Genomic DNA, 25318 nt, shown 5'->3' on the forward strand with positions numbered 1-25318 from the left:
GATTTTTAGGAAGGGAGGAAGGGAGAGGGAGAAAGAGGGAGAGAAACATTGATGTGAGAGCAAAGCATGGATCATCTGCCTCCTGCACACCCCCTACGAGGGATTGAGCCTGCAACCTGGGCATGTGCCTGATGGGGAATCAAATCAGCAACCTTTCAGTGCATGGGAGGACACCCAACCAGCTGAGCCACACGGGCCAGGGCAAGAATAATTATTCTTGAAAGAGCCTTGAAAGAAAGGTCCAGAAGTCACTGAGGCCTCATTTGATGCTGCCACATAGTTATAGCAGTGCTTGCCATATAGTAGGTCTTTAATCAGTATAACTTAGTTTTTAGTTGAATGAACGGCCTTAGGCAAACCATTAAGTGGACCATCAATCTTATTCTGCTTCCTTTTTGAAGAGATGTTGAAAGAGACAAAAACAGAAATGGTATCTGCATTTCTTTCTTTTCAGAGTTTTCAAGGATTAAGTGTGGCAACATTTGTGAAAGTAGTTTAAAAGGACTGTAACAATATGAAGTTTTACTTTTAGAAACAAAAGTGTTAAAGTTAGCAAATCATTCATAAGATAGTTAAATGGTTTTAGCTATTGCCATGATGTTTTCAATATTAAATACTTCATTTTTTCATCACCCTTAACTGTTAATATTCCTAGTTTATAGGATTTTCTTTTCTGTGAGATTTTAAAACCAAGGAACTACAAATGGGATAAGCCATTTTAAGAAATGTTCTAATGAAGATTTATGTTGCTAATTTAAAATGTTTGTGTCATAAATAGGTGAAATCTTTTGGTTAGCTTTCATCTTGTGATTTAGCAAGGCCTAAATTGGTCAAATTCTGTTCTCTAGAGCCTTAAGGCAAGAAACAATTTCTTTTGGCTCTTCTAACAATATTTTTAGCATACTGACTCTCATGTCCCATCTTCCCCCCCCCCCTTATGTTTTATGTAACATTGGATTTAATGGTTACTTAATTGATATTTCTTTGGTATTACATGTGTCTGAAACTCCAGGAAATAATGTTTGTCATCTCACCTTTGAGGATTGAACAATATTGGTAAACATGGGCATAAAGGCAGAAGCCAGATCCCCAGGAGCCCATAAACTGCACACTGCACATAAAAATAATAGACTTTAAGTCGTAGAAAAATGCAGGCATTAGTCAGAAGCTAATGTTTTGTGTTTATCTGATTCAGGGGATGTACAAATACCTGGAGAGATGTTTCTCAGACTTCAAGCAGAGAGGCTTTGTCGTTGGGTATGATACCCGTGGGCAAGTGACTAGCAGTTGCAGCAGCCAGAGGTACAGTGTTAATTGTTTCAGAGATTAAAATGGATTGGGAAAAAAACCTTAATTTTTTCCCCCTAGTAGTAGGATATCTGAACCAGGAAGCTGTCAAATAGAAATGTGATCACATGCTAATATTTATTTTAGAGCTGAAATAGAAGCATTTCCAAGTTAAGCTTTAGCTTTTACAGAAAGGAGTAATATTTAAAAGTATTTAGAATTTATATTTAGAATGTCATCATGGCTTATTTTATGACTTTGTATTTTGACGAAGGCACTGGGCAGGAGTAATGATGTAGCTTCTATTTGCTCATTGTAGTCTTATTTGATTAGTTTAGGGTATTTTTACACATAGATAATCATGATATACTAATAACTTTTTTCACAAGGTAGTTATGCATATTGTGTTTATTAAAGTCTCATATCACTTTTGTCCATTATTTTTGCCTTTTTCAGGTTTTATTTCTTAGTAAAAGAGCCATAAAAAGATAAATGAGGAAAAAGGAAGAAATGAAAATGTCAATTTTCTTTATTGTTAAGCTCCTTTTTAAAAAATCTCACTTGTTTAACATTTTTAACTTTGAGCATGAAGCTTAAATAACCAGTGATTATAGGAATTAGTTGTATTAGGATACTATATATTCAGAATAATTGTAATGTGAAACATTTATTATGGAAGGTTGATTTTTAAAAAGTATGGTAAGACTAAGTGAAAACTTTAAATTTTTATTTTTTAGGCTTGCTAAACTCACTGCTGCAGTCTTACTGGCCAAAGATGTTCCCGTGTACCTTTTTTCAAAATATGTTCCTACACCTTTTGTAGTAAGTGTGTTGTGTTACTGATCTTACAGTTTGCTGTCCTTAAAAAGATTTCTTAAGTCAACAAGGATTCAAATATTTGTCCTGCATGTAGTTCTCTATTAAGTGATATGACGTGCCAAAGGAAGAACCAAAGGAAAACAACTGTTGCTCTGAATTTATTTTGATTCAAGAAGCATGTGTTGAATCACCTAAGAATTTGATCTGTGACAAGTTGACAAATCCACAGTCATGGTGGGATATTTTAATACTATTCTTTCAGAAACATTTATCAGGCAGGCAAAAATAATTGAGGATAGATTTGAACACAGTTAACATGTTTGATGTGTGTGTGTGTGTGTGTGTGTGTGTGTGTGTGTGTGTGTAAACCCTGTATTTAGTGGTGGTAGGGTGTTCATTCTTATCAAGAAGGTCACAAAGGAAATCTCAACAAATACCAGAGAACTCCTTATCAAGCTCTAGCCCTGGACCCCAATGCAATAAGATTCGAAATGAAGAAACCCAATGTTGAAATTTTAAAAATGCCTTTATAAGTAATTTATGGGTTAAGCAAGATATCATAGTGAGGATTAGAAACTACAGGCAATCATTTCTTTGCTTGCTAGTGCAGGACTATAAAACCATGCAAATCAAACTTAATCATTAATAGGAAAAGTTGTTCTGTAACCTTTAACATTTTTTGTCAAAACATAAAAACACTCTTAACCCTTACTTTAAAATTTTTTTGTCAAAACATTCTTAACACTTACTATTAGTTAAAAATGTATAGGGAAAAGAAAAAAATAGTAAAACTAATATTCATTTAGTACTCTGTAATTTAAAACTTCGAGGACTAAAGTGTTTTATTCCTTTGTAAAATAATTTGCCAAGAGTATGAACAATGCTTGCTTCTTGTCATGTCCCTTAACAATATGACAAGCATCTTTTCAATGCCTTAGCAAGTTGTCACACTCCTAAGTTTGGATCAGTGTTCCACAGTTTATCCTTGGTACTTTCAATATTGTGAAATATCTCTGAGAATTCCTTTTTTTTTTTTTTTTGCCAGTGTCACCTCCCCTGGGGACATCGTCATCCTTTTCATCACAACCATCTCTCTCACATCCACACGTTCACCTTCACTAAACTCGCCTGGTTGCAGACCTAGAGTCTCTTGAATGACAGCAGTGTTAACATGTCCAGTTATTTTTTTCTATAACTCCATTTACATTCGATTCAAATTTCATTTCCACCATTATAACTTTTCATGTTTTTGCTGCATTTTCATCTTTGTTGGCCAGTTCCTTTTTTTACTTATCCATTTCTTGCAAGCTGTCGTGTGGGTTTATCACTGAGAAATAAGGAGTCAACACAACTGCACGCGTTGCTGTCTGCGAGAGCTGAGTAACACATGCACAGCGACCAGTCACTGACAGGCCTAACAGAGTGACATGATCGGTCACTGATCACGATGGATCTCATCTACATAATTGTTCTGGACTAAAGAGCTAGCAGCCAAGTTTGTCCTTGATACCATTACTCACAGTTAATAGAGCATAGTAATTGAACTTTAAACATATTGTTGGAAGACTGGTATTAACTAAAACACAGTGTCAGGAATTCGTGTATATTGGAACTGTGCAAAGCAAGGACGGCCTGTATTCAAAACTGAGCAACAATAAATAGTAAAAATGATTGGCTCTAACGAAAGCCCTACTTAAAGGGAAATTTATAGTCCATGAATAAATTAGGAAAAAAAGATTTAAAAATGGTGAGATAGTCCTTTAACTTAGTATGTTAGAATGAAAATAAATTCAAATAAAGTAAAAGGAAGGAAATTATAAAGATATAAGGAAAAATCAATTAAATAGAAAATAAAGAAAAGGGTATCAACAAAAGTGTAAGTTGGCTCTCTGAACACACTAATAAAATAGACAAACCTTTAGCAAGGGTGCTCAAGAAAAAAAGAGAAGACAAAGAAATGTCGTTAGGTACATAATAAATACAGTAGAGGTTATGAAAACCACAATATTCTGAACAACATAATGCAAATAAATGTGAAAGCTTAGATGAATTGGTCAATTTCCTGGAGTAATTGATACATCAAAACTGGTAAGAAATAGAAAACCTGAATAGACCTGTAACCACTAAAGAAACTGAACTGATATGTTTTTTAAATCTTCTCAAATTAAAAATGCCAACTCCAGATGATTTTATAGGCAAGTTTTACCAAATGTTTGAGGAAGAGATAATGTCTCTATAAATGGTAACTAGTGATTTATTGGAAATATACTGAGTGGTTCAAAGAATTGAAGTAGTTATTAAACAGTTAGCTCTAATGAATGACAGAAACCAGCAAGGATCCAGAAATTTAGAACATTTCTATAGGATTCTGCCACTGGATTGTCAGTCCCAACTACTATCAATTCCAGTGTGCCTTCTCTTATTGCTCCAGCTGGTAGGAAAGGTATTTTTAGGAGTCCCAGATTCATACCCTTTATGACCATAACCTTGAGTTAAAAGGCAGCCTTCCTTGTCTACCTTCAGCAGAGAGGCTTGCATTATGAACCAGTTTCTGAATTAAATCATCAAGGGATAAGTTACTCTGGTCAGAACTGGATCATGTGTGCGTCCCTCCACGACCAGGAGGAAAGAAGTTGGATGTAATGGTAGAGGAGGAAGGGGAACACCCTGAGCAAATAATAAGTACTACAGAGAAAAAGGGAAATCTAACCTCTAGGAATTAACTTTGGGAACAAAGATGGTGAGTTGACCTTTATATGATATAGAGGCTACAGAGTATATATACAGATTTTCAAATTGGAAGGCAAGAGACCTGTATACCCTTGAATCTCCTCCCTTATGATTGTATAATGTTGGATAAACCTCGGTGTAAAATGTGATGGATTAGGTGATTTCTAAATTTACTTCCAGCTCTAACATTTTATGATTATATTCACCACTCGTATCTCCAGAGTCTAGTGGAATGTCTGGCATATAGTAGGTGCTCATTAAGTGTTTGTTAAATGAACAAAATAATAAAAACCATTTATAGGACTAAGTTAAATGAGACTAGGCGGAAAAGCCATTCAGCGTAACAGGTAAAATTATTGGTGACCTTTTAGAAATGGGCCCCAACCAGTGAACTGGAGTTGATTGTTGAGGTTCTAGGGTGTTTGTATCTTAATGTCTTTTCCTGTTATGTAGTCAAAGATATTCTGATGTCAGTTGTGTGAGTAGCCAGAAAGCAAAAGGAAATTATTCTGTCACTGTTTTTTCAGCCATATGCAGTCCAGGAGCTCAAAGCAGTTGCAGGTGTAATGATTACAGCATCTCACAACCGCAAAGAAGATAATGGATACAAGGTAAACCTTGGACTCCTATTCTTTGCTTATTTGTGTCTTTCTTGTTTTATTTAAATAATAAGTGCTGGGTATATTTTCCACACTGGAGAGCAGAGCTAGACATTGGAGACAGGAAGATAAAAACATTGAAGCCAACCCTCAAAGAATGTGTATCCCTAATGGCTTTTATTACTTCTCAACATGTACTATTATTACAAAAGTCTCTTTATTGGTGTCTTTACATCTAATATCTCACTGCCCTTGATTTCTCCATTCTACCCTCAATCCAACCTTTTCCATTTCAGAAATAAAATCACATTGTATCAAAATGAATTGGAGTTTCAGGAAGAGAGCCAGAGGAATAGTACCTTGACGCCACTCTTCTTTCCCTCTAACCTTCTACCAGGGCTTCCCATTGGCCACAGGATCCACCTGATGCATCAGCCTCTGTGACAGAAAGCAGGGTGGAGAAGGGTGAAGAATGGCCCTGGAGGGGCAAATAGAAAATACATAGCACAATACTGAGCCCGTGTTTGGGCTCCTGGGTGATGATTCCATGATCTTATATTTGCTTTTCTTCTTGTGTGGAAAGTCTTCGGGTACACTGAGCTCTGTTTACTGGGGAAAATAAGATTTAATAGTAATCTAAGATTTAGGCCCTGGCCAGCTAAGTGGGTAGTATTACCAGTCACATAAGTAAGGAAGAAGTATGATTAATTCAGTTTTCAATATATTAAGTTTGAGATATTTGGTCAACCAGGTAGCAATGTCCTATATGCAGTTAGATATATAAATCTGTTGCTCAGGGGAGAAATTTGGGCTGAAGTTATAGATTTTGGGGTCAGCATACATATTAGAGTACTTAAGTGTATTTGGAAGCTCTTTACTTGGATGAGCAGCCCAGAGACAGTATATAGTAGAAAAACAGGCCCAGAAAGGATCCCTACAGAGTATCAACTTTAAGGGAATGGAGAAAGAAAAAGTGCTGGGATAGGAGAAAGACCAGAAAATGTTGGTGTCATAAAAACCAAAGGGATAGATGTTTTGATGTTTTTCCATGCATGGTTTTTGGTTTTGTTTTTGTTGTTGTTGCTGTTTTTTCCATGCATGGTTTTATGGTACTTTTCCATTTGGAAAAACGATTATTTTGGCATTTATATTGGTATCATATGTGATTTGCAGATTAATTCAGGAAGCTTCAATATTTTTATATTATTGAGTATCCTTATTCATCAACAGAATTTATCTTTCTGTTCTCTCAAGACTTCTTATAGATCTTCTAGTAACATTAAAAAAATTTTTAATAGATTTTTTTAACATTTCTTTTAAAGCTTTGTTCCTGGGTATATTTTGTTGCATGGATTTTTTGTTGCTATGTCAGGTAGGGATACTTTTTGTTGTGAGTTCAGAAAAGTGGCTTAAGCTGATAGGAGTCCATTTTTTTCCTTAACAAAAAGTCCAGCGGTAGGTAGCTGCTGGCATGGTTCTGTAGCTCAGTGGCATCAGGCCTAGCATCTCTGCAGTTTTTTTGGCCTTTCCCTCAAGTGTGGTCATCATATAATCGTTGCTGTATCTCTAGGCATCATGTCCACATACAAGGCAAGAAAAAGTGCGCAGGAAGAAAGGCCAGGATTTTTTCTCATGTTTTATAAATGTTCACAGAGAGCTTTCAGGGCCTATGGATAGAATCTTTCTTGTGGCTTGGACTATAGGAACATCCCTTCACAGCAGTTTTTGGTTTTGTTTTTAATTTCTTCAGGAACCTTAGAGTTTCACTGACTGGGAGCAATTTCTGTGTTAATTTAGACCTCAGATTTGAATTTTTTTAAATCACCCAGAGCCCAAGAAAAAACAGACATGGCTTCCTCATTATCTTTCTTTTTTTCTTTTTTTTTGTAATTTATTTTATTGTTGAGAGTATTACAGATGTCCCCCATTTTAGCCCTTTTGCCACCCTCCACCCATCTCCTACCATATCCCAGGCCTCCACCAGTCTATTGTCTGTGTCCATGGGTTATTGCCTATATGCTTGTAAGTTCTTTGGTTATTCTCTTCCCGCCCTCCTTCCCGCGTTCCTCTGAGGTCTGTCAGTCTGTTTCATGCTTCCATGTCTGTGGTCCTATCTTGTTCATCGGTTTATTTTGTTCCTTAGATTCCATATTAACTCTATAATAATGGGCAGAACTATTTCTATTCTATATTTCCACCAGAGCAGTGGGGAGGACTCAGTTCCAATTTCCTCCTTTCCACATGGGCATTACAACTCAAGAACTGAATAAATGGACAGTTCTTAAACCCCAGGCAGCCATATATCAGTCCACAGCCTTATCACTCTGATTTTCACTTCTTTCCTTTGTTCCCCACTTCCTGGAGTTTTCCCTTTCCTTCTTGTGAACTAAGCTATGCATTTTAGATAATACTTTTTCTACTGTATTTAGCATTTTGAGGTCTTTATAGAGTGAGAATTCTCAGGTCATCTAGTTCATCATATTGCTTGGCACAGAACTTGTACATAATACTTATTCAATTGTATTCCTTTCTTCATTCAGGATGCAGTAGAGGGAATTCATGTCATATACAAAGTAGAAGTCAGTATAGATACTCTCTAATCAGAGTCCCTTCTAACTTTGAGATCCCATGAATTACAGAAATACATTTTCTTGCCTTTTTTGTTAACTGTCCCTAATGTCTTGTTGATCAAACTACTTGACAAACTGACAACTTAATGAAGTATATGTATTTTCATTAAATACTGAAAATGCATATATTAAAATTAACATGTTGTCTTTCCTGATTTAGACTTTACTTGGTGTGACATAAATTCTACTTTATAACTGAAAAATAATTTATTCTTTATCACATAACAGGACCACTTTATAATGCTCAAGTTTTATAATATCAAGTTTTATGGATATTCCATGATTGCTTAGATTTATCAGAGGTATATAGTTATATAAGAGTATGATTGGATCCTATGGTTTATGCATATTATAATGTTGTCATAACAAGGCCCTAATTTTATTAAAGTATACTTCTAAAAGAAAAAATTATACATGATCATTTTGTTGAAGAGTCCCTTTTAATCATTTCCATCAGTATACTTTGGTATTTATTAAACTAGCCCCATGTTGACATTTTCTACTTGATTAATTTGGTGTGCTTCTTAAAATCAAATATCTCTACTGTAGCTAAGAAAATATCTGGCCAACATTTCAAGTATTTATAACTGTATTTACCTATTATCTAGGTTTATTGGGAAACGGGTGCTCAGATCACATCTCCTCATGATAAAGAAATTCTGAAATGTATAGAAGAATGTGTGGAACCCTGGAATGGTTCCTGGAATGATAATTTAGTGGATACCAGCCCACTGAAGAAAGATCCTCTGCAGGACATTTGTAGGAGATATATGGAAGATCTGAAAAAGATCTGTTTTCACAGGTATCAATGAGATTAACAAATAAGGGAAAGAAAGCACAATAAAAATGCATTGGCTGTTTATTTTATTTAAAATTACAGCTAAATAGTACTGTTCATAATAGTCAAGAAGTGGAAATAACCTAAATATCCATCAACTGATGAAGAGAGAAATAAAATATGGCATATCCATACAATGAAATATTATCCAGCAGTGAAAAGAAATGAAATATTGCCTGGCTGGACGTAGCTCAGCAATTGAGCATTGACCTATGATCCAGGAGATCAAGGTTCGATTCCCGGTCAGGGCACATGCCCGGGTTGCGAGCACGATCCCCAGTGGTTGGTGTGTAGGAGGCAGCCGATCAATGACTCTCTCATCATTGATGTTTCTATCTCTCTCTCCCCCTCACCCTTCCTCCCTCTGAAATCAATAAAGGTATATTTTTAAAAAATGAAATATTGATGCATACTACAGCATGGATAAGCCTTGAAAACATTATCCTAAGCTAAAGAAGCCAGTCACCAAGGACCACATATTATATGATTCTGTGTATATGAAATGTCCAGAGTAGGCAAATCTATTGAGATAGAAACGGACAGAAAGTACATTAAGGGGTTACCTGTGCCTGGGAGGAATGGGAAGGTTAGGGAGTGGCAGCTATGGGGTATGGAGTTTCTTTTTGGGGTAATGAGAATGTTCTAAAGTTAATTATGATAATGGTTGAAAAATTCTGAATATAGTGAAAGCCATTGCATTGTACACATTAAATGGATGCACTGTATAGTATATTAATTACCTCTCAGTAGAGCTATTAAAAAAGTTTAGCTAAATATATGTATTCTCTCTGTATATGATCAGGAAATTTTCTCTAAAAATTTATCTTTCCTTTTCTATTTCCATATTTTCATAACTATTTCGTAAATAGCTAACACTATTGCTAGAAAGCATCCTGGCTTGCTGGGTGTATTTCCCCTATCCTACAAAACAGATTTTTGCTTTTTCTCTAGCTTGTTTTAATTATATCACAAGTAATGAGTTTTATGATTGATTGAATGATGATTTTCCTTTACAGGGAATTAAACGCAAAGACTACCTTGAAATTTGTACATACATCTTTTCATGGGGTCGGACATGACTATGTGCAGTTGGCTTTTCAAGTGTTTGGTTTTAAGCCTCCAATTCCAGTACCTGAACAAAAAGATCCTGACCCAGACTTTTCTACCGTTAAATGCCCAAATCCTGAAGAGGGGGAATCTGTGCTGGTATTTTTCTTCTATATTTAAATTATTATTAGTGTATTAAACTTCATCAAATAGCTAGAACTCATTGACAATTCAAAGATTACTTACGAAAGCAGAAACCATTAGTTTACATCTTTCAAATTATATTGGAGCCATATATACTGTTTTGTTTGAAATCTCTATGGTAGATATCCCTACTTCTAGGCTTATTTTAAGTTTAGCTGAACTATCTTTCTTCTAAAATTTATATCACTAGTATAGTGCCTGCATTTAGGAATATTAACATTGAATTTAACATCTTAAATACAACCCAGCTTTTTTGGTCACTGTTTCAGGAACTTTCTTTGAGACTGGCAGAGAAAGAAAATGCCCGGATAGTGGTAGCCACAGATCCTGATGCAGACCGACTGGCAGTGGCAGAACTTCAGGAGAAGTCAGTAGAACCTGTTATTTGATTAAAAGCTTAAATTTTGAAAAACAATTTTTTATTTTAAGTCTTATAGACTTGTTGGAAATAATATAAGAAATAAGAAAATAAATCTCCTCTAAGCCCAGTATTCAGGTATAACCACCTAGGTTGATATTTTAACATTTCCTTTCTATGTTTTTTCTACTCAAATATTTAAGATATTTGTTTTTACAAAATTGTGATCATACTATACAGGTTGGGGCAAAAGTAGGTTTACAGTTGTGAGTACACAAAACATAGTTTATTTTTGTATTATTTTCCATACGAACAAGTGTAAACCTACTTTTAGCCCACCATGTATATGTTATATAATTTTCCACTTAATATCATACTGTAAGCATTTTTCCCTGTCCTTAATTATTGTTTAAAATATTAAATTTTAAAATGGCATAATATCACCACAGATTGCTTATCAATGGGATCGTTTCCTAATCTTGGACCTTTGAGTTGCTGTGCATTTTTGCCATTATAATGTAACAATTGTCTTTACATAGAAAGGACATCATATTATTCACTTTTTTCTCATTAAGTAGGGTAATAAAAGTAACAATTTTTCAAAAGACATTGCTCCATTTCTACCCTAAGCTCACCCCTGGTCAGTTGGAAAAGTAGTAGTAAATGTTTTCTCAAAAATTCCATACAATAGTGTTTGGGTCTTCCTATGTGGAGGCTGATAACTTGTAGGTCTTGGGGTCAAGAAGTTTTAGTGAGAAGTTATAAAGTTCTTGACTTGAATTTTTATTCTCTCTGCAGTGGTCATTGGAAAGTTTTCACAGGAAATGAGTTGGCAGCTCTGTTTGGGTGGTGGATGTTTGATTGCTGGAAGAAAAGTAAATCAGGAAATGCTAACGTGAAGAACATTTATATGTTAGCCACCACAGTCTCTTCCAAAATTTTGAAGGCAATTGCACTTAAAGAAGGATTTCATTTTGAAGTAAGAATAGATAATATCTGTTTGCTACTTTTCTAAACCTGTTTCTAGAAATTAAAGCCATCTCCCCACCAAAACTAAATTTTATTAATTTCATTTATAAGTCCCACTTTTTTCTAATTTTGTTAACACTTAATCTTTTTTACACTTGAGCCAAATTCATCCAGTGTGTGAATTCCTGAAACTAAGATAAGATGTTCTTTAAAAATTGCATTAATGCTTATTATTCCATACAACAACATCTGGTTTCCATACTGAGAAAATCTGGCTCCTGGTGACCTCATCAGTATCATAAACTCCATTCCAATAAATGGTAGGTGTCAGGCACCACTTGTTTAGGCTCTTCAAATTCAGACTTCAGAAACTTTAAGTAGTCTTCTAAATTGCAAATTAAGACCCAGTGATTCTACTTCCAAAAAACAAATTATGCCTCTCAGCATCAGTCACTAACCTTTTTGAGCCTCAGGCAGTTAAACTGACCATTTTTACAGCTAGTGGGACTGATGTCAATGAAATTGCTTTTCCTCTACCATCTTTGCCAAGTATCAGCGAAAATGTCACCTCTGGACATTTTTCTTGAGCCACAGTCAAGCTACAGGTCTTAACGTTAATTGGCTGAATAAAAGAAAATTGTACTTGTCTTAATGAAATAGAGCTTTCAACCTCAGGCTTTCTAAAATACAAATAGCAAAATAGAAGGAATTGAAAATTTATTTAAGCCTAAGATTCTGAATTATAGTCATGTTAACATTTTTATCATTTATATTTATGGCAAGAAAAATGTATAATGAGCACAAAAGAGAAAAAAGTGATTCTAAAAACCAGTATTATAAATTTGCTTCCTTGTTTTGATTGTTGGGAGTAGGAGTGGCAGGTGGTTTGGGCTTTTATTTTATTTTCCAGTGAGGAGATGGAGAGGTGAATTAGGAATCTTAAATTAGTAGTGGTGATCTCTAGAGTCAGTGTGTATCACATGCTCTTTCTGTTGACTCTAAAACAGTTCATGACTATGAAGGGAACACTAGCTCATCAGATGAAAAGTTTTCAAATCTCATTACTAAAGAAGGACTTGATGTTACGGTAAAGAACACTTGATTCAAGCATATGTTGTGATAATATTGAAAATGCATCATTAAAAAGCTTTATGGCCTTTGATTACTCAAGGGGACTAAATCACAACCTTCATAAGTACTCTTATATTAGTGTTTATAATACAGCTTAAAGGACAGTTTCTGAAAAGCAGTGCAATTGAATCCTGCCTCTATTTCTTACATGCAGCATAATCTTGGGCAAAATTACTGAACCTCTGAGCCAGTTTCAGCAACAGTTTTTATGAGCATTAAAAAAGATAATGGGCAAAAAGATAATGATGTAAAGCAATTGTTACACTGTTCGATAAATAGTAGATGGTCATAATACATTACTTTGTGACTATATGTATCACCACTTGTAAATATTGGATTATATTTGGTGTAAATCACCTCTTACTATACTTGATAAATAGGTCATCATTCATGGCAGTGCGTGTATCTGTGCACGTATGACTATATCTTTACCACTATGTAAATCTTTGTGGACCAAAAACCATAACCGAAGATCTCTATGAGAGTGTTATGTAGTGCATTTAGTGACAGGCTTTTCTCTAATATGTATTATGAGAGAGTCACTTAACAAGAGTGGCCTCCTCTGCATTTCAGGAAACATTACCAGGTTTTAAATGGATTGGAAGTAGAATAAAAGACCTCCTGGAAAATGGGAAAGAAGTCCTTTTTGCATTTGAAGAGTCTATTGGTATGTAGTAAATGTTAAAATCTTTGAAATTTGAATGAGAGCATTTTTTTAATGTAATAATTCTATAGAAAGGAATTTTTGTCTTCTGATTTTGTATTCTGAATTGTGGTAAAAACCACAGAGCATTCAGAAATGTGTAGATTCATTTCTCATCAGAAAAAAAAAATGACCCTTAAAGGTCCCCTAAATACCTTCAGTATCAATGGGCTTCATTTATTACTAGGCTTTAAATTCATTGGTCCTTCTGAAGAAATGTAAAACTATTGAAATTATTACAAGCTTAAGTTTTACTCTTTTTTAAAGATGTTTTTTAATTCTCAGGTTTTCTGTGTGGAACTTCAGTTTTGGATAAAGATGGGGTGAGTGCAGCCGTTGTTGTTGCTGAGATGGCATCTTACCTGGAAACCATGAATATAACATTGAAACAGCAACTGGTTAAGGTTTATGAAAAGTAAGCCCTACTGTTATGAATTTCACATGCTAAGTTTTTTTGTCTTACTTTCAGTTAAATTTGTTTTCAAGGAATAATCTTTTTTTAAAAGTACTAAAACTGTCTGAATTAAGGACTGCCACTTTCTACATAATACTATAATATACTTTTCTAAAGAGATCTGAAATCTGATTTTAACACTTTAAATCTTTGTGCAGGTATGGTTATCATATTTCAAAAACTTCATATTTCTTGTGTTATGATCCAAATACCATCAAAAGTATATTTGAAAGGCTTCGCAATTTTGATTCTCCAAATGAATATCCAAAATTTTGTGGGACATTTGCTATATTGCATATACGGGACATTACCACTGGATATGACAGCAGCCAGCCTAATAATAAATCAGTAAGTATCTTTTTATTTTAAAAAGGAATGAGGGAGGGAGAATATGTGATGATGCTAAATAAATAATGCTGAAAATGAAGTCTAAAAGCCTATAATTTTAAAACTCCATATCTTTCTAGTTGTAACCTCCCTTTTCCAACTTTACTCCCTATACCTCCAGCCAAGTAGAACAACTTATAGTTTCTTACATATATACTTTTATTTTTCATTTCTCTATTGTTGCTCAAGCTATTTCCTCAGCCTACCTTTTCTTCCTACTGTCGTAGGTCCACACCTTTGCCATTACTCAAGACTTAAAGCAAATGTTGCCTCTTTCACATACCCTCCAGGTCCCATGAGCAAATATCTTTCTCCTGAGGTTTGATTATATACTGTGCCTTCCTCTTGTCATTCAACCCTTTCTGTCATATGTTATCTGTGTTGTACATGGCAGATCCATTTCTGATATCCTTTTCTGATATACCTCTCAGAGGTCCTGCCTACATGGCAGGGGCTCAACAAATATTTAAATGCCATAGTTTGCTAGTCATATTTATTGTTATTATTAGCCTAAATTTTCATTTATAATATTCTAATGTTGATTCAAGATTCTAGGGGCATGATATATTTGGGGAAATCTGTGGAGAATACTACCCACATTCCCTTTGTGTATATACAAATATTGGTGCCCAGTCATTGGTATTTTGTGCATATGCACGTATGTGTGTATCTATTTTTGTGTCTTTGTAAACTACATGAAGAGCCGATTTTTTCGCTTCTATTATTGCTGTACTTAGAGTAGTTCTTGTGTTATGCTTTTTTTCCTCTTAACTCATTTTTAAGTGTATATTTGTATTCAAAGAGCTTTTCTATCTGTTCTTCACTGATGCTTACAACAATTTTGTAAGGCAGGTAGTATAGATATAGTTAATCCCCGATGGTCACAAAGTAAGTGTCAAAGACTTTCTGAGTTTTTTCTTCTCCACACTTCAGATTGATACTCATCTGTGTATTCTACAGGCATTTATCAAAACCCTTCTATGCTACAGGCACACTAGGGATACAGCAATAACAAAGGCACTGTTTCTGCACTCAGTGTCCAGTGGGGAAATGAACAAGTAAATAGTGATAGATTACTTTACAAAATGATAAGTGCATAGGGTGCTATGGAAGAGCATAGGAAGGGCCCTTACTCAGATTCGTTGGGCTTATGGAAGACTTTCTGGAGGATTTCTGCAAGCTGAGTTCTGGAGTAGGAGTTACCCAAATGTAGGAGGAACAGAGGATGTTTTCAGGCAGAGAGAACAGCAAGTGCTGGGTCTGGAGGTGAGAAGGCATGTTCTCCTTTAAGAACCACAAGTAGCCCTGGCTGGCTGGTTCAGTTGGTTGGCACGTCATCCCACACACCAAAAGGTTACCTGTTCGATTCCTGGTCAGGGCACATACCTAGGTTTCCGGTTCAATCCCTGGTCGGGGCGTGTAATAAAGAATAGTATAGACAGAATTTGCTAGTTGATGTTCTATGAGTGAAAAAGGGGGGAGGAAGGTCTCTGTTTTTAAGCAACTAGTATATGGGATGCAACCGATCAATGTTTCTCTATCACATCAATGTTTCTCTCTCTCTCCCCCTCCCTCCCTCCCTCTAAAATCAATAAAAACATACCCGCGGGTAAGGATTTTTTAAAAAATAATTACAAGTAGTTCTTTATAGTGTGGGGTGCGAGGAAAAATGGCATGTGTGGTGAGTAGGTTAGAGAGGGGCAGACTTCCAGGCAGGAAGATCAGTTAGTATGCTGTTTCAGTAATTGAGATGAGAGATAATGGGAGCCAGAACTTAATATGGTAGCAGTAGTCATGGAGAGAACTGGACAAAGTTGAGTAAAATAAAGAATAGTATAGACAGAATTTGCTAGTTGATGTTCTATGAGTGAAAAAGGGGAGGAAGGTCTCTGTTTTTAAGCAACTAGTATATGGTGGTAGCACTGACCAAGAGAGGGATCTCAAGGAGAGGACCAGGCTTGGGACACCTGAGGAGAGGCACCACTGCCAACCCCTCTGTCAACCCTTCTGTCCTAGTACAACCCCCACAGCTCCTTTGAGATGCCTTCACAGACCGATCTGTGAAGGGTACCAGTGTTAATCCATATATTTACTGTCAGTAAAGCTTTGTTTCTTTATTTAAACTTTTTATGTAAAAAGTATTTTTAAAAATTTTGCACCCCAGTGAAGTATTTTGCCTGTCCTCCAGGATATATTTACTCTACTTTGGTGACTATTAATAAACTGTGAAAGTACTTTAAAATTATAAAGCACTTTGCAAATGTAGAGGCAGTTTAGACTTTGATACAAACAGATCTGGCTTCAACTTCTTGCTCTCCCACTTAGCTGATGACCTTGAGCAGATCATTTATTCTCTTTGAGCTTTGCCTATAAATTGGCAGTAATATTTGCTTTGCAGGATTATTGTTGAGACCCAGAGAGCATGTATGTAAGGTATATAACCCAATGCCTGTACTATTATAATTGTTCAGTAAATGTATATTTGTGAATTACATATGTAATCTTCTTTTGTATTTTATAATTAAGCTGTTTTTATAATTGTACATAGGTGCTGCCTGTGAGTAAAAACAGCCAGATGATTACATTTACTTTTCAAAATGGCTGTGTTGCTACTCTTCGGACAAGTGGGACAGAACCAAAGATAAAGTATTATGCAGAAATGTGCGCCTCACCTGACCAGAGGTGAGTGTTGACCTTTTAAATATATACATAAAAGTTTTATTGAGATATAATCCATATACCAAAGAGTTCACCTATTAAAGTGTATAATTCAATAGTTCTTAGTGTATTCAGAGTTGTCAAACATGACTACAATCAATTTTAGGACATTTTCATCACATCAGAAGGAAACCCCATACCTATTAGCAGTCATTTCCCATTGCCCTCTCTCCCAGCCCTAGGCAACCACAGTCTACTATATACCATTATAGATCCGCTGTTTATTCTGAACATTTTATAGACACAGAATTATACAATATATCATCCTTTGTGACTGGCATCTTTTACTTAGCATAATGTTTTCAAGGTTCATCCATGTTGGAGAATGAATCAGTATTGTATTCCTTTTTTTTAAAAAAAAGTGTTTTCACGGTCCAATAATATTTCATTGTATGGATATAACACATTTTTTATCCATTTATCAGTTGATGGACATTTGGGTTATTTCCACACTTGAGCTATTATGAATAATGGTGCTACAAGTGTTTGTATACAAGTTTTTATGTGGACATTTGTTTTCATTTCTCTTGAGTATGTATGTAGGGGTAGAATTGCTGGATCCTGTGGTGGTTCTTCTATATTTGACCTTTTGAAGAACTGCCAGGCAATTTTCCAAAGCAGCTGTACCATTTGGGAATTGAATTTTAAAATTTTGGTGAATTTATATTCCTAGAGAGGCTCTCTGAGCTTTAATGATGAACATAAAGAAATGATCAATAATCTGTTTATTGCCAAATATCATTTTCTACATCTAATATGATTTGATTTAATCTGCCCAATTTATTTCCTTTTAAGAGTATGTGAATAAATAACTTTAATAAGCATATTCAAAGGCTATTTAAACTTATTAAAAGTAGTACCTCCTATAGTATTGTCATTGATCAATATATTTTTGGAAAGATTTTTTTGGAATTGCCTTCAAGGTACATTATTTTATATTTCCCTAAATCTTTGCATTTTCTTTGGGGGCAGGGGAAGAGCACAGTTTAAAGTTAACCAAATTGGGTAATGCTATATTTGGTTAAAAATGAAGGATGATTATGAAAGTAACAAAAACTGATTTGTTGAATGACATGTGAAATAACTGAAAGCAGTTTAAAAGAGGCTTTTCTGGACATGTTTTGGGCAACAGCAGCTCTTCAGGTGATGATTTTGAAGGGCATACTTGTAAGTGTACATTTCTTTTTTTAAACATCTCATTCTTTTAGTGATACTTCCCTTTGCTACCTGAAAGACATGCCATATCATCCTGTAATATCTCCGCAGGATACTCTTCAAAGTATGTCAGGAAGCTGTTTTCTCTTAATACCTGGTATTGGTGTTCCAAGCCATTAAATCGCTTCACCCAGGAGAAATCTTTAGATGCACTATAATTCATCCATGTGTCATGTACCAAGGATCTCCTCTTAATGCAGTTCAACTTCAGTTTGTGATATTTCTTTATGTGTGATTCCCCCTCCCCCCCCACTTTGGTCTTATTTTGTTTTAACTGAGTGTATTTATCTTTTGTTTACCAGTTATTTAATCATTCCATCGGGTATATGCCTTCTTAAAAAGTTATAACAATTAAAAATGTAAGGCTATGAAAATCAAGAATTTTAAAACTCTTAATCTTTTTCCTCAGTGACACCGCCTTACTAGAAGAAGAACTGAGGAAACTCATTGAAGCTTTGATTGAGAATTTTCTTGAGCCCAGTAAAAATGGACTGACCTGGCGTTGTGTGTAGTGGACACCGTTTCTTTGCACCGGCATATGGAACAGACCAACCGAGAGCCCCATGCGTTGAACTTGTGTTAAGCGTTCTCTCTATCTCACCTGGCCAAGTATCCTTTTCCTTTCATTTTCTTTCTTTTTTGGTTGGCTGACTAAAAAAACTGTATAACTTCGAAATGAAATCATCTGGAGAAAATGATTCAAATTTTTTCATAATCTTGAACAAAAGTCATTATGTTCAAAGTATTATAGTAACACGTCATTCTTCCTTTAACAGAAATAAAACAGTGCAAAAGCCAGTTTTCTTATTAAAGTGTGATTAAGTAAGCTTAGTTTCATATTCTTGTAATTGTGTATAGCATGTGTGTTTTTTTAAATAGGCAGATAAGTGTTGTATAATTGTAGAGTTAGTTAAGGAAATTATTTCATAAAGTTGGCAAGAAAACAGTGCTGCTCTCAGAATACTGTGGAAGTGTCATTGTTATATCGTAGATAGTGACTTACAAATTAGAGTATTCAAATAGGGTATTTAGCATTTCTAGCTTAGAACAGATGTTACAAATGTGGTGTCCAGCTCTTCTGTTTCAGGTGCTGTTGGTGCAATGTAAATTTATTCAGTGTATTTAAAATTCCAACCTTTACTGAACATAAAACAATAGTGGCAACATTCCTAGAAGCTTTGTTCTTGTCAAATTTCTCAGTGCCTTCTCAGGGTATGGTATGAACTGAAACAGTGTTTCTGCATTGATTTTCAGACAGTTAAGGAAAATCTTCCAAACTACATAGGTGCTTTCCCTCGATATTAAACAGGTTTGCTGACTTTAAAATCTTATGAACATATATAAAAATCTTAATAAGACCAGGCTCAGTGTAACTCTAGTTAAGCATCTTCATGTTAGAATTAAGTGTCAGTTATCACAGCCTTTGAGTAAAGAAAAAATCTGAACTGAGAAAGGAGCTCTGAATTTATTTAAAAGTCTTTTAAATTACATATTATAAGTGGATTTATTCCTTTATCAGATGAAGTAATGCTACTTTTACTAAGAAATAAAACATTCAGATTTTAGGTATTATGAAACACTATACTACTTCTTTTCAAACTAACATCCAGTTTATCCTAACATCTTGCTGGCTTCTATAGAATTTCTGATCACAAGAGTAACTATCTTATCTAATATGGAAAAAAAATTGTAAGGTCACTGGTTGATTCTGCAGTCTTCTAAAAAGACAATAGAGAAGCTCTGTTTAATCTTCTTAAAGTGTATCCTGTTGTATATAGTTCACAGAATACTTAAACATATGTGGTACGGTTAAGAGGTAACAATAACAAGGCCTTGGGCGTAATCATCTAAACAAATTACTATGGAAGATAACTGGTATTAGAGAATTTATTTCCTAAAAAAAATGATATAAAATTTGAACTGATTAGAATATTTGTTAAATCATGGTTTGGTTTATTGTAGCTATTGGTTCACATTTGGTTGAACTCATGTAATCCAAATATAATTTTCAAATTATTATATTGCCACTATTGTTAATTTGTTCCTCTCTCAGTTTCTTATAGCTGGATCTTGTGTGACTGTAGATAATAGACAGCTAGCTAAATGTAGAACACATATTTCTAAGTGAGTTTGTTTTCAAAGGCTTTGCACTGAAAAAGAAATTGTGTAGAATTTTTTGTTTTATTTGCTTTTAGGAATGTAGACCATAATTTAGGAAATGGCCTATATTCTACAAAGTGGTGTGAGCAATGCGCTATAGTATCTGGAAAATATGTATATTTGGTTTCAGTGTCTGTTTTCCATTGACTGAAGAACAAAGTGGAGCTAAAATGATATACTAGCCCATGTATAATCCCTAAAGCCATGTTCTGATTGTCATCCTGTTGGACAGAGAACTGTTTTATTTGAGTGCTTTAATCTAATGCCGCATTTAAGTCATCTTAATCAAGGCAAAAAGTTATTAAAGCTTGGATTCTTATCTCAAAAATTTAAAAATCCAGAGTTAAAATTAACAGAGTTTTACAAGTGTTCCAAAAGTGTATAGATTGAGGGAATTATTTGATTCTAGCCAAACTCTCAAGTCTGTCTCTGATATTTAGTGTGTACTTGACATAGTGGGTGTACACTTGCCTAACAGATAAATTCAGTAGCCCAAGCCAACCAGGCCAGATGGAAGTGCTGGCCAGTAGGTCTCAGCCTTGGGCTCTGCGTTGTTCACCTTTTTCTTTATGAACAATGTCATGGAAATGAACGCATTCTCATTGAGTGTGCAGATCAAAACTGGGATTTTCTAGAGCTCTGAGAAAAGGAAAGAAATTAGTGGGACAAGATTAAAACATAGGATGGAAATAAACAGAACCTAAGCAAACAATAGAAAGGTCAATTAGGTGGCACAGGAAATGCTTTTTGTTAAGGGCAAGTTTATCACCCTAAAAACTCACTGTGGGCAAGTTGTTTACTTGTGTTTATCTGTTGTGTTGATGAGCAAATAGTGAACCTTTTGTTTTCTTTGATTAGTGAGCACTAAAGAGGACAAGTATAAGGCAAAAGAGTTTAAGAGAAAAAGTACCCCTCTTACTGATTCAGTCTCTGAGAGAATGTTCTTTCTTAGGATCATATGGGAACTGGGGAGGGGATATAACAGAAATAAAAAACAGAATAAAATATAGATTGGAAAATAAGACCTCTGAGAAAAAGTAAAACAATTAAGATCATTTAACTCTGGAGAGGAGAAAGCTGTCGAGATAGTTTAATAAATCTTAAGTTATTGAGCCTTTTATTGAACAACTTAAACTAAGAACAATGTGACAAATTGTTCTCCATCTCCAGCAAGGATAAAATAGGAGGGAGGGTATAAGGATTTTTAAGGGGGAGAAAGGCAACATGAATAGTTTAAGATTTTAAAACTTGGGCAGGAATCATTATGAAGCCTTTTATTTGAATTTTTATTTTTAAGAGAATAAAAACTTTAAATATTAAAAGATATACTAAATGGCTTTTACAGGTTCCTTCTAAACCTTTTTTTTTTTTTAAACTCAGGTTGGAACAAAGATATCATAAAGAGCACTGAAAGTAACATTTGAATTTCACTCCATAAGAATTTAGCTCACAACAGTTTTTGTTCTTTTTTTATGTTGAGTAGTAGATGCATGAGTGCAGCGAATAAAGACCTGCTTACATGTTATTTTTTTTGTTTAATTTAGCAAATTAAGTGAGACTTGAGCACAGTTTTGTTCATCTTGAAGAATGTATAGCATTATAGGATATTTGAGGGGTTTGTTTTAAGTTTAGAGTATTGTTATTTGGATGTAGTAACTTCAGCAGAGAGTATCTAAGAGTTTGGATACTTTGGAATATATTTATATAGGAAATAGAACTTCTGTTTCTTAAGCAGATTGCTTCTGAAATTGATGCAACAAAGATATTGCTGGAGTTTAATGGAGAAATTGTTCTATGAGGCGCTGCTATTGGTATTTCTTTCAGATCTTTTCCATTGTTGTTCATGATGCTTGAAAAATCCAAATCCAAATTCTGCTTGAATAAATTTAATTTTATGCCTTTTTTCTCTACCTCCCTCTTTCCCTAGGTACCCTCTCACATTTTGTTACTGTGAAATGCTATTGCCCTATTACCTCACCAATAAGAAATCCTAACTGTAGCTGTCAGAATGCTTTAAACTTATTCATAAACTAAGTTGGTTTATGGACTTTTGGATGTTTTGTTATTGTGAGAATAAGACATTGTAAGAAGTAATTTTAAATCTGTTTCATAGTTTTTTGTGGTCTATCTGGATGCTATATGTTAAATTATTATGGCCTTTTACAATTCACTTGTTTTCTGAGATTGCTCTGGAAACTGATGAGGAAAGAGTCGTACTAACCAAAATGAATGCTCAGTTGATCTAGCATTTTATTTTCAGTTTCCATGTACTTTGGGCATCCAAAACACAAGATTTGAGGAAATATATTTTTTTTATATTTGTGCTTCAAAGCACTCACCATAAGCTATAAGGAATCTAAGCAGAAAGAAGAGAATCTGTCATTGTCTCAGTTCACAGCATGACTTTAGTTCTAGTTGGAAACAAAGTTAGCGTTAACCATCGGTTACTTTAAAATATTCATCATACTGTTCTGTTCATTAAGCCATCTTCTCTCTTTATTAATTAAAGACTATGTACTTAAAAAAAAAACATATAAGAATGAGTAAAGCAACCAAGATAAGGGCAAAGTGACATAGTTAAAGTTTGCCTCTCAAATTTTTCCACCAGCATGACCCTCAAGCAGAAGGGTCATGTAGGGGAAGGGGCCTGAGAGCAAAGAAATGTCATGGTCTGTCTCAAAAATGTAAGTGAATTTTGAATCCTCCATAATAAAAGTGTGTTGATATAAAAATGATTCCTTCAGTCTTCAACAAAACTGGTAGTGTCAGAAAGGAGCACTCTGTTTATCATGTGGCCTCTCAGTTTTCTCCCCCAAGTCCCCCTTCAACTGTTGCATATCCCTGGGCGTACACACACTGACTCTAGTGTGAGAAATGTAAACATAGAACATATATAGGATATTCTTTGCCCTTTAGTAGCTGACCTTTGAAAGTATTAATGCCAAGTTAAACTGACCTGAAACAGTTATGTTACCAGTGAACCTTATAGTCAGAGGTATTGGCCAGTTTATTCTCTTTAATTTATTGGAATTCAAGATCCTTCTTGACTTTCAGCTCCCTTTATTATTTTTCATATCCACACCACCTAGTATAGTACCTGTTATAGAGTGCATAATTGGTGATAATGGTAATAAAGGGATTTTTATTTTAAAGAAGCAAATAATTCAAGAAAAAAAACAATATTAGTTTTTTAATTTAGCATTTATTAAACCAACTCTCATTACTGAAATTTATAAGTAATGTTTATTAAGCACACACACACTCAAATACTCAGTGTCTTTGGAGAAAGCAGAGCATATTTCTATTTGGAAATTGTGTATAACGCCAAGTATTTTACACTCGAAGCAAGGGATTGGCCAAAAAGGCTAAGAAAGTGTCTATGTAGATTTAATATCACTAATACAAGTGCCAATTTGAGCCTACTTGTGCTACCTTCCAAGTGAGTCACAACTAATTTAATACTATTTGGTATATTTTTGTTCAATGTTATGATTCAGCATATATCTGACAAGAGCCACTCCAGAGTTTGCATCTATATATGGTGAGGCCTTCTTGTTGTGGGCTAAAATAAACTCTTTGTATACATCATTGACCATGCCAGATAAAATATGTGCAGTTAAGAATGAATTATTTTCCTGACTCTGTAGCAGTAGTTCAAAATTGTGCCCTTGTTTTAACAGTTTCTGTCAATATCTTCCAGTTTTTTCCCTAAGAAAACACCAGGGTGTATCGTAAATACTGCCTGTGAGAATTTGCACTTTAAGTATTTGTGTGTGGATTTCTTGTGGTTGTAGCCAAATGAAATGTTGTCCGTAATAAACAGGTCTCTTATACGCATGAATTTCTGTGTAATTTTTATATCTTAGATACTGTATAGCTCATAAAGTTTGCTATCCAAACAGAATACATTTTTTAAATATATGAGTAGCATGCCCTAGAATCTACTTTTAGCCTAAATAAATATTCTACCTTATTATTTAATATTTCTTGATTGGTTCATCCAAAGTCCCAGAAGAAAGAGTTAATATAAAGGCTTGTCCATCTTATTTTTCTCTTTCTCTCCTTCCATTGACCTAATTTGTCCATGTTGTTAGCATCTGCTAACATAATATTGTTGTTCATAGCACACGAACAAGTGAACAAATAAGTAGTATTCTGACCTGACTCCATGAGTGTAGCTTTTTCACCACTTTAGTACTGCCTAGAACTGTACAAGGCACAGAGTCAGTGCCCAGTAAATATAGAATGAATTCATGTTTCTGTCTGCAGAAGAAAAACACTAAATTCTTGATTCTGCCTGTGGACAGAGTTGCACGTGGTGAGGAATATGCAGTAGTGATAGCACCGGCTTTAGAGATTTGTAAACCCATTCAATCAACGTGTCATCCAGGCATGACCTACTTCTTGCTGCCTCAGAGTCATCACTACCCACATCATGCTGAAATCTCGAGTTCAGCATTTTCTTCCAGCCTTTTTTTAGTGGCTCCTCTTGGATTGAAGCCTCCAAGTCATCTTTGATTTCTCCTGCCGCTGTGTGCTATTTGACAAGTTCTTTAACAGTCTCTGAGGGTAAGGGCAAGGCCACTGGCCTGAGGCCCATCTAAACAGGGACCAGGAAGCTAACTCAACCTAAAATAATAGAACTGTTGTCATCCCCAGCGGAGAAGAGTGTATATAACATAAATGGAGATCTCTTGGAGGAGGGACTGCAATAAAATTTTTTTATTCACCATTCTTCCTCCGTCCTCGCTAAATTAGCACTTCCTCATTTCTTTTAATGATGGGGTCATTTATCTTTATTTCCCTCTCTTTACCTCTGGTTCTGATCATTCAATATTCCAACCTTGCATGTAATTTGCTTTAAATTTAGTCTTTGACCTTTATCCCTGTGCTTGATTCATTTTATAAATATTTATTGACCTAGAAATGCCTAAGTATCAAGGGCACTTCAAAAGGCTATTAAGTAGAAAACAAGACACACCAAACACGTTACTGCTGGAACAGCCTGTTCAAGACACCTTTTCCCCTGCCCCTGCACCACCAGATAAATCGCCTTTAACTATTCCTTA

The 25318-nt window shown here is 34.9% G+C and overlaps 1 protein-coding gene across 2 annotated transcripts in view; it reads left to right on the forward strand.

The window, feature by feature from the left end:
- PGM2L1 (phosphoglucomutase 2 like 1) overlaps positions 1-21681 on the forward strand; it is a 33424-nt gene extending 11743 nt beyond the window's left edge. For both annotated transcript variants that reach the window (XM_016208461.2, XM_016208462.2), the window contains 12 exons: positions 1196-1302; positions 2025-2109; positions 5364-5447; positions 8674-8867; positions 9920-10109; positions 10424-10521; positions 11311-11491; positions 13186-13279; positions 13601-13730; positions 13928-14117; positions 16705-16838; positions 18499-21681. In XM_016208461.2, the coding sequence (XP_016063947.1) occupies positions 1196-1302; positions 2025-2109; positions 5364-5447; positions 8674-8867; positions 9920-10109; positions 10424-10521; positions 11311-11491; positions 13186-13279; positions 13601-13730; positions 13928-14117; positions 16705-16838; positions 18499-18601 (1590 nt within the window). In that variant the 3' untranslated portion in view covers positions 18602-21681. The remainder of the gene's footprint in view (positions 1-1195; positions 1303-2024; positions 2110-5363; positions 5448-8673; positions 8868-9919; positions 10110-10423; positions 10522-11310; positions 11492-13185; positions 13280-13600; positions 13731-13927; positions 14118-16704; positions 16839-18498) is intronic.
- The last annotated feature ends 3637 nt before the right edge of the window (positions 21682-25318 follow it).

This window comes from Miniopterus natalensis, chromosome 11, assembly GCF_054644295.1.
Source record: "Miniopterus natalensis isolate mMinNat1 chromosome 11, mMinNat1.hap1, whole genome shotgun sequence".
In the NCBI taxonomy this organism is placed as follows: domain Eukaryota; kingdom Metazoa; phylum Chordata; class Mammalia; order Chiroptera; family Miniopteridae; genus Miniopterus; species Miniopterus natalensis.